The sequence below is a fragment of the Ictidomys tridecemlineatus genome, chromosome 13 (assembly GCF_052094955.1).
Source record: "Ictidomys tridecemlineatus isolate mIctTri1 chromosome 13, mIctTri1.hap1, whole genome shotgun sequence".
In the NCBI taxonomy this organism is placed as follows: Eukaryota; Metazoa; Chordata; class Mammalia; order Rodentia; family Sciuridae; genus Ictidomys; species Ictidomys tridecemlineatus.
Window position 1 is genome coordinate 26,770,685 of NC_135489.1, and position 14,521 is coordinate 26,785,205.

The 14,521-nt window shown below is 38.2% G+C and overlaps 1 protein-coding gene across 3 annotated transcripts in view; it reads right to left on the reverse strand.

Moving 5' to 3' along the window:
- Haus1 (HAUS augmin like complex subunit 1) overlaps nt 1-14,521 on the reverse strand; it is a 44,729-nt gene that overhangs the window by 6,273 nt on the left and 23,935 nt on the right. The window contains exons 1-7 of one of the 3 annotated variants that reach the window (XM_005325551.3): nt 13,468-13,559; nt 12,495-12,669; nt 5,268-5,403; nt 4,159-4,293; nt 1,875-1,998; nt 1,425-1,490; nt 3-74 (exon numbers count right to left, since the gene is read on the reverse strand). In XM_005325551.3, the coding sequence (XP_005325608.2) occupies nt 3-74; nt 1,425-1,490; nt 1,875-1,998; nt 4,159-4,293; nt 5,268-5,403; nt 12,495-12,669; nt 13,468-13,497 (738 nt within the window). In that variant the 5' untranslated portion in view covers nt 13,498-13,559. Of the gene's footprint in view, nt 1-2; nt 75-1,424; nt 1,491-1,874; nt 1,999-4,158; nt 4,294-5,267; nt 5,404-12,494; nt 12,670-13,467; nt 13,560-14,521 lie in introns of those variants that run through there. The other 2 variants (XM_078030091.1, XM_040273423.2) reach the window with 2 other exon arrangements.

The following is a 14,521-nucleotide window of genomic DNA, read 5'->3' on the forward strand; positions in this document are numbered from 1 at the left end:
ACCGGCATTAAATCTAAATAAGACTCCAACTTTTTCTTCAAAGGTACAGTCTGTCGTTTTAGTTCTGCCAATTTCTGAGAGTGAAATAACACAGTCACAGTGAAACCCAGGTATTCACATTGCAAATAAATACTGCCCGCCAGTTTCTATTTACTTACTTATCTGGTACTGGGGATTGAACCCTTGGTGTTCTACCACTGAACTCTATATCCGTTCTTTTTTTTTTTTTTTTCCATATAGAAACAGGGTCTTGCTAAATTGGTGAGGTTAGCCTCAAATTGTCATCTTCCTGTCTCAGCCTCCCAAGTACCTGGGATTATTAGGCCTATACCATCACTCCTGGCAAAACTGCCCTTTTCTGAAATAAAACATGATAAAACATTAACATTGGGATATTCTATTTATTTGTTTTGTGGTGATGAACATCAAACCCAGGACCTTGTACATGTTAAGCAAGTGCTCTATAACTGAGCCACACCTCCAGTCTAAGGATATTTTAAATAAAGTTACAAAATAGCTTGGAATAGATAAACTCACTTCCAATGGAAATGATACTTAAAAGATGCTTAATATAGGGAAGTTCTACTCTACTACCATTTATTAAGAATAGGACTTTAGTATGCTGCCTAGAAACACAAAAGAATGTAATTAAGAAAAATCATAATGTAAAGGAACAACTAAAGTCTCAAATACATATTTATGAGTTGTCAACTTTAGATTCCAAGGATCTGGGCATAGTAACTCAGGCCTGTAATCCCACCCCCTCAAGAGGCTAAGGTAAGAGGTTTACAAAGTTAAAGGTCATCTGAACAAGTTAGAAAAAGTCTGACTCGAAATTTTAAAAATTTTGAAGAAGACTTAGGGGTCAGCAGTATAATACTTGCTATAAATGTGGAAGCCCAGGGGTTCAATCCTCAGTACCACACACACATAAAATGCTATGAGCTGGGCCTGCTAATATATCTATAATCCCAGCTACTCAGAAGGTTGAGGCAGGACTGATGGACTCCAAGAGTTCAATAGCAGCCTGAGCAACATGTCTTAAAAATAAGTAAGTAAGTAATATAAAGTAAATAAATAAATGATGTGGTTTGAATGATCTCTCCAAAACTTATGTTGAAATCTAACTGCCATTATAACAATATCAAGAGGTGGAAACTTTAGAAGTAATTAGGCCATGCTCATGTGAGGGAATAAAGTCATTATGACAGGAGTGCGTTCCCGATGAGAAGGATGAGCTCAGCTGATTTCTCTGACTCCTGCTGGCTTGTCCTTCTGCCATCTTATGACACAGTAGAAGGCCTTCACCAGAGGTTGCCCTCTCTGATCTTACATTTCTCAGCCCCTAGGTAAGTTTCTATTACTTATAAATTACCCAGTCTGTGGCATTCTGTTACAGCAGCAGACTAAGACAATAAACTCACCTCTGACAGTGCTAGTAGTGACTGATGAGACAGGGATGCATCCATGCCCCTAGCTGAAAGCTGTTCCTACAGTTACAAAAGAAGGTATTTGGTAAGAAAATTATTTTGAAAGTGACCATCATGGAGTATTTTTAATACATAATACAGTGAAGAGGAGCTATACATCACAGATGAAAAATTATACATGCATCTGAGTCTTCTATATTACACGTAAATCTTTTCCACAGTGATAACTGTGACAAAATGGATATGGGGTTTAAGGGCCTATGAGATTCAGGGTTTGAAGCCTGACTTTGAATCTGGATCTGCTGCTAAGTAATTATGCAACGTTGGGCAAGTTACCTCTCTTCTCTGTTATTTCCCTCATCCATAAAAACTGACTAATAATATTGCCTAGTTGTAAGGCTGAAGGTCAAAGAGAGCTAGCTATATTTGGTTCTTCACACAAACCTCTGCAGCTTTGATTCCAAATCTGAACTCCTCTGACTTGGCTTTTAGGAAGTCCATGTTCTGAAGACGATTGTCAACTTTGGCCCTTTCAGTAGACAGATGCAGTTCTGCCTTCTTGAGATCCCTTTTTTAAAAGCAAAATTAAAAGCATTTTTTCTCCTCACCCTCAATGAAATAATTATTAAAACAAACAAACAAAAACTTTTTGGATTCAATACTGGCTTAGCCAATAATAGATAGCCTACTTGCTAGATCCTCTACCATAAATCTTATGTCCCAGACTACCATACATTCTTTCAGGTCACTTTCCTCACCATGCCGCCATCTGGGATTTTTTTGCAGAGAATACAAAATAATTTTAAGATTAACTTATATTAATTATTCTTGGAGATTGTAAATCTGCTACTCAAGAAAATGACTGAATAGCTGATATGGTGTTACATGCTACTGAGTGGCTGAGGCAGGAGGAATGAAAGTTTGGGGCCACATCAAAAACCTAAGGAGACTCTGTCTCCTAAAATAAAAATAAAAAAGAGCCAGGGATTTGTTTCAGTGGGAGAGTGCCCCTGAGTTCAATCCCTAGTAACATAGATATACACACACAAAAAAAAAGAGAATAAGTGACAATAAATCCTAAAGTCAATATTGTGTTCTGGGACCTCAGGCCCAGTGGGGGGAGGGCAGATCTCCACTCCCCACAGGCTGCTCCTAAGTGTTCTTTTGTCAGGGGATGCTGGTCTGGTTCCTGTAAAGAGGCGTACTCCCTTCAGTTTCAGGCTCAAATTCTTGTCACCAATCTTTCTCCCATGACTACAGGACAATTCTGGTTTTACCCACTTTTTTTGTGGGGAGGATGATCAAAATCTTAGAATCAAATGAACTCAGTTACATTTCCATTTCTAATCCTTTATCTTGTTGCTTAATCTTTTTTTTTAAAATTCTGTCAATGCATCTTTTATTTTATTTATTTATTTATATGCAGTGCTGAGGATTGAACCCAGGGCCTCACACATGCCAGGCAAGCGCTCTACCACTGAGGCACAACTCCAGCCCTTGTTGCTTGACAGTAAAAATCTGTCTACAGTTAATATTGGATAGTTATGATAGTTGCTTACCAAATGTTCTCTAGAACCCAGAAAACTGTCATCCAGAAATTAACAATGTAGATTTCCAAACTAAGAACCCTGGCAAAGAAGCTAACCCTAAGTGCCAAGGTTACTGGGGCCAGTGTACCCCTTTCTCTGGACCTGGATCATCACTCAATATTTTAACTATTACACTGAAAGCAGGGGATCATTAAAACAAAAAAATGTGCACACACACACACACAACACACACACCCTAAAGCCCATTTGAAACATAAGGTTCCAAAGGTCTCTATACTAAATATGACAATGACACAGTGTCTTGCATGAATTGTCAATATTTGAGTACTTTTATATACTACCAATTACTTCTGTGTTTATATAATCTCTATCACTGGCCCAAATCTCTTGGGCAACAAGGACCTAAAGAAGGACCACAGCATCAAAGAGGAATATCAGGGTTATAGTAAAAAAGCTCAGCAAAATACAAGGTAACTTTAAGTTTTATGTTAGTTTATAAATTTCAAACAAAACAAAAACACAGTTAGATGTGGTGGCGTAAGCCTGTTATCCCAGTGATTTAGGAGGCTGAGGCAGGAAGATTGAAAGTTCAATGACAGCCTGGGAAACTTAGCAAGAGCCTGTCTCAAAATAAATAATATTTTAAAAAGGGCTGGGATATAATGCTCAGTGGTAGAGCATCCCAGGGTTCAATATGCAGTACTGAAAGGAAAAAAAAAATTTATAAAACCCACGTTATTTCTAAAACAAAAAACAAAGGTATTAAATTATATAAAGTAAAAGGTAAACATTTGTACTTGACCATTCCCCACCTCCATTAAAGTCATTTTCTACAAAAAAAAAAAAAAAATGTTTTATGGACCCCATTTTCTTATGTAGTTTTTTTGGTCCTGGAGAAGCAGTACACTTAACCATTGATTATATCCCCAGTCCTTTTTATTTTTGATTTTGAGACAGCGTCTTGCTAAGTTGCTTAGGGCCTCAATAAACTGCTGAGGCTGGCTTTGAACTTGAGATCCTCCTACCTCAGCCTCCAGAGTTGTATATTACAGGCATGTTTCAAAAGGTCTGGCTTCTCATGTAGTTTTGAAAATCATACCTACTGTCAAAACTAAGTCTTATAATGTTGTTACGTCTTTATAATCAAAATTGTCAACACATTCAACTCAATTACTTACTCTCGTAGACATTTTTCTAATACTAAAGTTGCAGTTAGATTTTTTTCAAGTTTTCCCAATTCAAGCTTTATCTCTTCATTTTTGGATTTGGTACGAAAAAGATCAGAGGTCAAATCATTCACTGCAGGGATAAAACTAAAAGAAGAATTTGGTTACATACCTGAGTTGAAGACAATAATGATAAGTATTTATTATTAAAAATGATCTTATGTCTATGTAGGTTCTGATATAATCAAATTGTTTCATATGTTTATGCATTTTTTTTGCAAGCTATTTCCATTGCTAGAATGACCTTCTTCAGGTGGCAAAATTCCATTTGTCTTTTAAAACTCTGCTGTTCAGCCTATATGTTCTTATACCGAAAATGCTGCTCTGAGTATATAGAAATTCCAAGCTTTTATATTGGTAATTAAACAGAACAATTGTGTAGTTCTCTGATTATGATAAATTATAATGGTAGTCCTAGCTAAGAAATGACAACCAGTGATAGTCAGATGAACTTTGGAGACTGGGTTAGGATCCCAATTTGCTGTTTACTAGAGAAACTATTAGCCCACTCCTCCCAAGTCTCAGTTTCCTCTTAAGATTCTTGAAGAATCATGTATAGGTATATATATAAAGGCAACTGTCACAAAGAATGAAGGTCTCTATCCTACTTTACTCAACAGAATGATAGATACATGATCAAGATTTACCATACTGGGGCTGGGGATGTAACTCAGTGGTAAAGCGTTTACATAGCATGTGTAAGGCCTTGGGTTAAATCCCTAGTGCTGTACAGATAAAACAAAATTTACCATGCCTGACCAGATAATTTAGCCTTGTGACAGCTTTTCTTAGTGTTTACAGGGAACAATGTGATACCCAATCCTTCTCCAAATACATGTGAGCCCACCTTCACAACCTAATCCTAAAAGAAGAAAGCACCAAAAATTAACCAGTATCAAATTCATCTTAACTAATCTTACTTACTAGAAAAAATAAGGAGTTAATTAAAATGGCTTTTGTATTTATTGTTAATTTTCTATACAGAATTACCTCGAGAAACAAAAAGTCTTTGGGTCAAGACATTACAAAATGACTACAAAAATTAAAACTGTCATAATTACCTTGCTAGTGAGGTGTCCTTTGTTTCAAGGGCCACTGCACTGTCAACCAAAGCATTCAGATACCTGGAACCAGTGCTAGACAGATTGGCAGGGGAAAAATTCACACTCTCCATGAGAAGGTCTTGAAGATGTTTAGCTGAAAGATAATTTCATGATGACTAAGATATTTTGTCTTTATTATTTTCTTAAACCTTTAACATCTATATTATAGTACAAGTCATACCATACAATCTACCCACTTAAAGTATACAACTTGATGGATTTTAGTATATTGAATTGTATACCTGTCAACATATCTATTTTAGAACATTTTTGTCACCCCCTAAAATAAACCACGTATCCCTTAGTCACAACTTTTCAATCTCCTAAACCACAAATCCCTAGCAGCCACTTTATGTCTCTATTCATCTGTTTATTTTGGACATTTCATATAAATGGTATCATAAAATATGTGGTCCTTTGTGACAGCATAATGGTTTCAAGGTTCATTCATGTTACAGCATGTATCAGCATGTTCACTCTCTTTTGTGGCTGAATAATGTTCCAGCATACAGAGAGAATACTCTCTGTTGTATGAACAGATCACATTTTGTTCATCCATTCATTCTTTCATGGACCTTTGAAAAAATGAAAAATTCTGCTGTAAATATAGATATATATGTTTTTTTTTAGTTTTATTGATTTTATTTTATTTTATTTTTTTTTTTAGAGAGAGAGAGAGAGAGAGAGACTACAGTAGTAGTTTCTTTTTTCTTTTTTTTTTTTTTTAGAGAGAGTGAGAGAGGAGAGAGAGAGAGAGAATTTTTAATATTTATTTCTTAGTTCTCGGCGGACACAACATCTTTGTTGGTATGTGGTGCTGAGGATCGAACCCGGGCTGCACGCATGCCAGAGGAGCGCGCTACCGCCTGAGCCACATTCCCAGCCGATTTTATTTTTTTAAATACATGACTGCAGAATGCATTACAGTTCTTATTTCACATATAGAGTACAATGATTTATAGGTTTTGATATGAACATATATGTCCATATTTTTTGGTATATACCTTAGAGTTAAATTATTGGTTGTAAGGTAACTCTATATTTAGCCATCTAGGGAATTACTGGAATGCATTCCCAAATGACCATGCTTTTACATTCTCATCAGAAATAAATGAGGTTTCCAAACTCTCCACATCTTCCCCAAATGTTATTATATCTTTTTGATTACAGCTGTCCTATTGGGTACTAGATAGCATTGTAGTTTTGATTTGTATTCTTCAGTGGTTATTGATGCTGCTTATTAGCCATTTGTAAATCTTCTTGGAAGAAATGTCTAGTCATATTCCTTTTGCATTTTAAAAATGTGTCACTTGTCCTATTATTAAATCAGAAAAGTTCTTTATATGTTGTAGGTCTAACTACATGTGTTTCAGATATATGATTTACAAATTTTTTTTCCCATTCTGTCAACTATCTTTTTTTCATTCTTTCTCTCTCTCGATTTCTCTTTTTTGGAGGGGTGGGGATTTAACCAAGGAGTGTTCTACCAGCCCTTTTCTATTTTTATTTTGAGACAGAACTCACTAAGTTGCTAATGCTGGCCTTGTATTTGTAATTCTCCTGCTTTAGTCTCTGGAGTCATTGGGATTATAGGTATGCACCTATAATGGGCCACCAAATGCCACAGTCTGGCTGGGCACAATTCAGGAGCCACTTGTCAAAAGAAACTAACTTTATTTTTAGAACCACACACCAAACAAAACAGCTCCTCAGGAAAACCCTCAGAGCCCAACTGCCACCACCTGGCTTCCCATAAGCCTCTCACCTGACACAGGCCTCTCCACCTCCCCCAATCCTCCTGCTCTAAGGCCCATTGGCTGGGTCACGTGGGCAGAGCCAAAAAAGTCCCCCAATGAGCAGCTCCATGGTCTGAAAGGGCAGGGAAACAGCCCAATGAGCATCACCGCAGAGGAGCCAATCAGCTAGATGTTGCTGGGGCCGCTGTGAACCAATCATCAGCCGGCAGCTGGAAGTTTGCTGGCAGCTGGAAGTTTGCTGGGGTCCCTTCGGCTGTGGCTCTTAACACCCCTTGCCCAGCTTGAGTTAATCCTTATGAATGGCATGAGGTAGGCTCCAACTTAATTCTTATACATGTGGCCATCCAGTTATCCATACAGCACCATTTGTGGAAAAGACTATTCTTTCCTTTATTGAATTATACTGTCATCCTTACTCAAAAACGATTGACCAAGAGATGATTTCCATCAAGAATCATGAACTGTTGCTGGCCTGTTTTCCAGTGAAAATTATAAAAAACAAACAACCACTAAGACTCTGGAAATAGTCCTAAAAAAGACTAAGCAAAAGAAAAAGCATCTATTCAAGAAAATATCTACGCAAACTCAGTAAGGAAGGTCAAGACTACTCCTTCTCTCCTCCCTTCTAGTTTAATGAGGTGGAGACTCCACTGGGGACTACTGCAGTCAAGAGCACAGGGCTCCCTTTGCTCCTAACTCCTAGCTTCAGGGCTTTCTTTCTAGTGGGAGCAGGACTACAACATTTTGAATCTTGTTGTAGCCACTGTTGCTAAGACCAAGTCCCAGATGACTTGTGGCATAGTAGTTCAATCTTGGATGCGGTATAATGAGAATACTAGGGCCCCAGTGGCTCCTGCAGCAGCTAGTGAGGCAGAGATTCCACTTCAAGAGAGGCAAGGCAAGATGACCTAAGACTGCCACACTTCCCCCACCATTCAGCATCCACAGTAGAGGTGCCACTCAGAGAGAAGCTTGCCATTGCTCTACTCCCAGACCCAGAGCCCTGGCTCAGAGGTTTTGCTTGGATGGAGGGGTTGCTGGGAGAAGCAAGTCATAAAATGATAGTTCACCATCTCTTCCTAAAAGAACTAACTTCATTTGCAACAGAGCATGGAGAAGTTCAAGCCCAAGTGCATTCTCAAAAATGGCAGAAACTGCAGTAAAAGGCAATTGGGAGCACAGTCAGGCCAGTGAGTTTATAGAAGAGAACAAAGGAATAATATATCTAGGAGCCATGCTGGAGTTAGAACAACTATCCAATGGACCGCAAAAACTATTCCTATGCCAAGTATTTAGTAGTGGCGATGTACCAATAAATTTTTTCCAGAGAAACAGAATTACTAGGCTTTACTAGGATATATGTAGGAAAGCCAGCAGCAGGCTTCTGATGGTGTAATACAAAGGCAGACTGTCTTCCTCAGGGAATTCTGGTTTTGCTCATAAGGCATTTCACTGATTGGATGAGGTCCAACCAAAATAACTCCTTAAAAAAATTTTAAAAAATAAAATTAAATTAAAAAAAAGAGTGAAATTCCTGTACATACAGGCAGCTGATCATAGATGTCAACATCTATAAATTATCCTCATGGTTGTACCTCTTAATTATTTTATAGATATATTGTATGCATTCCCACTACTGTGAAATCTCTCAGTGACAAACTGACAGAGGTATTCTTTTATTCCCTTTGTGTTATCCCTGAGTTATAGAACATTTCATGTTTTAGGATAACTGGCATTTATCTACTTTTTTTTGTACTTCTTGTGGAAGCTAATGTTCAGTCTTTCAAAGTACTCCCAGCAGCACCAGACATATAGAAACTATTCTGAATAATTAAAAATAAATAAATATTTACAGTTATTTGCAAACAGAAAAAAAAACTATTCCTTTGAAGGAGTAAGAATTTGATTAGTTTGTACAGCAACTTATGCCTTGGGGCATTGTTGAAAACAATTGTCAGCTATCAATTTGTGGAATTTCACAGCTGGATGGTCAGTGTGAGAAAGGAACAGAGCCCCACCAAAACTACCATCATCCAAGGGTGACTGGGCATATTGAAGCACATGTGTCCCTGAGGAGCATCATCAGAAGCTTAACATTGTTGAAGGTAATGAGACTTCACTAAAACAATCCAGCCAGCCACTGAACAAATTAAAAATAAATAAATAACAATAACAGGAAGGGAAAGGGAGAATAGAACCCAGCATTGCTATAACATATTATCTAAAATGTCTAGTTTCCAACAAAAACCATGAGTGTGGAGGATGGGGATGTATGTAGCTCAGTGGTAGAGTCTTTGCCTAGCATGTGTGAGGCCCTGGGTTCAAACCCCAGCACTGCCAAAAAACAACAATAACAACAACAACAAAAAAAAACAAACAACAAAAAAAACAATGAAGGATAGAAAGAACATGAACATATGACCCATAAACTGAAGGAAGGAAAAAAAAAAAGCAAGCAAAGGTCAGGTATGGTGGCACATGCATGTAATCCCACTGACTTGGGAGGCTGACACAGGAAGACCACAAGTTCAGGGCCACCCTCAGTAACTTAGTGAGGCTCTAAGCAACTTAGAAAGATTCTGCCTCAAAATAAAAAAATAAAAAGGGCTAAATATATGTCTCAGTGGTAAAGTACCTTTGGATTCAATCCCTCATACCAAAAAAAAAAAAAAAAAAAAAAAAAAAAAAAAAAGCAAGCAACAGAAACTGCCTGGGAGTCATTACACTTATCAGGAGACCTCAAAATCTCCAAAATAAGCAAGTTCACAGAACTAAATGACGCCAATTTAAAAAGTAAAGAAAGGTCAGGTGATAATGTTGGATCAAATAGGGAGCATCAATAAAGAGCTAAAATGGTTATTTTTTTTTAAAGAACTAAATAGAAACTTGGAATTAATGAGTATAATAATTGAACCAAAAAAATTCGCTAGAGGGGGCTGGGTATGTATGTCAGTGGTGAAGTGATTGCCCAGCATATGTGAGGTCCTCGGTCTGATCCCCAACAATACCAAAAAATTTAAAAATAAATCACCAGAGAGGACTAACATTGGATTGAACATAGTAGAAGGAAAAAAAATGAATGAATTTGCCAGGTATATGCCTGTAATCCTAGGGATTCAGGAGACATAGGCAGGAGGATCACAAATTTGAGGCCAGCCTGAGTAACTTAGTAAGTCCTTGTCTCAAAAAAATTAAAAAATAAATAAAAAGAGTTGGAATGTAGCTCAGTGGTAGAATGTTCCTGGGCTCAATCCCCATTACTAGAAAAATAAAAAAAGAAAAAGAAAAAATAAAAAGAAAGTGGAAAAAATGTAATAAGAAATAATACCTAAAAATTTATCACATTTACTAAAAAAAGAATAACTTATACAATCAGGAAGCCCAACAAAGAAATTCACAAATAGACATCAGAATAAAATGTTGACGTAAAACACAAGCAGAAAAATCTTAAAAGAAACAAAAGAAAAGCTACTTGTTACTTACAAGAAAACCTTATGATAGACTAACAGCCAACAACAGGGACCATCATGGGAAAACATATGCAAAATGCTCAAGAAAATAACTGTCAACCAAGTATCCCACATCTAGCAAAACTACTTTATGAAAATGAAGGCAAGAGCCTGGGGTCTATCTCAGTGGTGGAGCACTTGCTTAGTGTACATGAGGCTCTGGTTTTAATCCCTAGGACCACAAAACAGTGTCACTCTGGCCAGGCGCGGTGGTACATGCCTGCAATCTCAGTGGCTCAGGAGGATCAGGAATTCAAAGCCAGCCTCAGCAACAGCAAGGTGCTAAGCAACTCAGTGAGACCCTGTCTCTAAGTAAAATACAAAATAAGGCTGGGGGCTGGGGATGTGGCTCCGTGGTCAAGTGCCTCTGAGTTCAATCTCCGAACCCCCAAAATATGTCACTCTGAAAGGTTTAAGGTCAGAAAAATAACCCTACTTTGAAAATTCTTAAAGTTTTAGTATAGGCTATCGACAAAAAGAAGGCTCCTACAAAATGAGATTATCCTGGTCTCAAAAGCCCTTCTTCTATGTTGTATTTTAATAACTACAAAAATAATTATTTAAAAATAGAACAATTTTAGAAGAACATGTACAGAAGAATCTGAATCCAAACCAGCAGTACATGGGAGCAATGGAATTGTTCTGTATCCTGATTGTGGGGGCGGTTCTAGACTCTATTTGTGTTAAAACAGTACACCAAAACAAAGACTCACGCTAAATGTTAATTTAATTTTATATTTTTGGTATTGGGGATTGAATCCAGGGGTACTTTATCACTAAGTTACATCCCTAGCTTTTTAAGATTATTTTGTTTTGTTTTACTTATTTTATGTGGTGCTGAGGATTGAACCCAGTGCCTCACGTGTGCAAGGCAATTGTTCCAATTGCTCTACCACTGAGCCACAACCCTAGCCCTGCTTTTTTTATTTTTTAAGACAGCATCTCCCCAAATTGCTTAGGGCCTTGAACTTGTGATCCTCCTGCCCCAGTCTACTGAGTCTCTGGGATTACAAAATCAACTATGTTAACGTTACTAAGAAAAATTGGAAGAAAGTACACGTGCAATAGAACTAAGTATAAATTGCACTATGTTCAAAACCTATCTAACAGTGCCATCTACTTGGTTAAATATAGGGTAAATGTAAGTTTCATTTCCTTTCTCTTTGGTATAGTTCCATATCTAAAAAGACTTTTATTAATCTTTAGTGGTTTATATTATGAAAAAATGAGTATCTGGAATGTACTTTTTCATTTATTGTTTTCTTGGGGGGTGAGGTACCAGGGATTTGATTCAGGGGCACTCAACCACTGAGTCACATCCCCAACCCTATTTTGTATTTTATTTAGAGACAGGGTTGCTTAAACACTGAGTTGCTTAATGCATAACTTTTGCTGAAGCTGGCTTTGAACTTGGGATCCTCCTGTTTCAGCCTCCCAAGCCCCTGGGATTACAGTGTGTGCTCTCGTGCCCAGCTGTACTATTTCATGTAAAACATCCAACAGAAAATTCTAATGTGATTCCCTGATACATAATCATAAGGTGATATGTCTAAGTTTCCCACTTCATGGCTGCCATCTCAGGTGTCCTAAAAGTTCCTATGACTAAGGCATGGGGGCTAGAAATAGACTAAACAAATGTTTAAGGGAAAAAAATACAAGGCATCTTATATATGAGGCTTATACTTTTAGACTCTTATTTTTTTAGGGCTTACCTATTTTTCTATTAGAGTACCAATAGAACATTTACTACAATAAAATTTGTGATTTGGAAAGTTACCACTGGAACATTATAACAGTGGAAAACAACTCTGCATAAAATAAAGGAGCAAAACAAGTATATACTAATCTCGAATACTTTCGTGTTATAAAAAATTTGGTTACTTCTATTATCTCATTCATAATTCTAGACTTACTCTCACCTTCAGATTCATATTCGCTTGCTTTCTGTTTCAAGTCCTCTATTACCAGGTGGACGTCCCTGTCCCGGACCTTGTTGCGTTCTGAAAGGTGATATAAAATCTCTGTGGTCCGTGGGTTCACCTCATACTGTGGAATAGGATGATCTCCAAATATTTCTTTTAACCACGCAGCGACCTAACCATTAAAAGGAGGCAAATATTAAAAGCCTTGATTGTTGTAATGTCCCGACTATGACAAAGAAGTACTCAAAAGCAAACGAAACGCTAAGCCTATTCCGGCATCCTACTTCACATCCTAATTTGTCTTTGGGGGGATATATTAGATGGCAGGATATAAAAAGCAAGCAAGCACAATGACTCGGGCTGGGGCAGGTGGATCACAACTTTGAGGTCAGCCTCAGGAATTTGGCGAGGCTCTGTCTCAAAAGAAAAATAAAAAGTTCTTAGGATGTAGTTCAGGGAAAAGTGCCCTTGGGTTCAATCCCCAGTGGGGGCTGGGGGAGAGTCCAAATGACCAGATAAAAATTCATGCCGCTTCACTTTGAAAACCTTAAAGCTTGGTACGCGGTGCAAACGCACGAGTATACACACGCAGGGTCTGAAAACAAGCCTTTGCCCACACCATAAACCCCGCAGTGTCAGGAGAACCGAGGGTCGGGATGCAGCTCTAGAGGAAAAACTCTAGTAGGAAGCAGCAAAGAACCTCAAGGCTTGGCTGGAAGGTGGGTTTGGGCTCAGAAGTCGCACTCCAGTCCTCCCGAGAGGTGGCTGGATCCCAGCAAAAGGGAAGGCTGGAGAAAGGAAACGCCTTTCCAAAGGGTCTCAACAGACTAGTGCTCGCAGATCGGGAAGGCGGTTTAGAGTTTGGGAGAGAAAAAGTAGACAGGGCGTGCACAGGACATCCGTCGGCGGCGTGGATGTGTCAAAGATGAAGTTTCCAGGAAACCGCAAAATCCCGCTCCCGTCCCATCACCTGGGCTTCTTTTTCCTCCCTCGCCTCCATCACAGCGGATCCCGCCACTTCACGCGCCACTCCTCGCGGGAGAAACGCTCCCTCCGAGGGCCCCGCCCACACGCTGTTGTCCCCGCCCCTCATCAGAGCGAGGATTTCTGGGAGTTGTGGTTTTTATTCCGACTCCAAGCCGCGGAGTCCTTGGACTAGGCTTGTCAGGGCTTCACCTCTGCAGCCTCCCCTCCTTGCCACACCTCCCAGCTCTCTCTGCCCTCTGTGGTTTAATCTTCAGGTATAACCCATAACACTGTATTTAACACTATGAGAGGTTCTTTATATAGCGATTTTTAATTTTCTGTACATTTTTATATATTTTTTTCACTTACAGGAACTCTGTAAAATAGGTAGACACAAATTATTTTATCCATTTTCACATTAAAACACCCATAAGTGGATTAAATGACAACCAAGATTAGATAGTAGAGTTAGACCTGACCAAAGTGTTCTGGTTGTAATTAGGAATTTCAATCTTCATACTGCTGCTAACAACCTCCTATAATGTGTACTGTGTTATTATGAAGTGCAGAGAGCTCAAAGGTCTGTGTAATCAACTTTCTGTGATACTCGATTTAATGTGAAACTGTGGGTCAGACTTATCACCAACTATCTCCTAGATCAATTTTATGCCTATTTTAAATGATTAAGTCTTTATTTTCAAAGGAATCTTACTAGCTAGCCAATACCATATTTTATGGCCTCTGTTTCAAATACAACTGTGGTCAGTAAACTTCAGTAAACTAAGCAAATTTCAGTAAACTAGGTTGAAATTTATTGCTAAATTTCAGTAAACTAAGCAAATTTCAATAAACTAAGTTGGTGCAACCACTATGTATGGAGAAAATGATCTTTATGTTCTTTGTCCTTATTTATTTTTTTACAAAATATATCCCTGCAATTTTGTTTTACATTCCCCCTCCCCCAAAGTACTTTTTTTAATTTTTATTTTAAGACAGGGTCTTGCTATGTTGTCCAGGCTGGCCTTGAATTTGCAATCCTCCTGCCTCAGCTTCCTGAA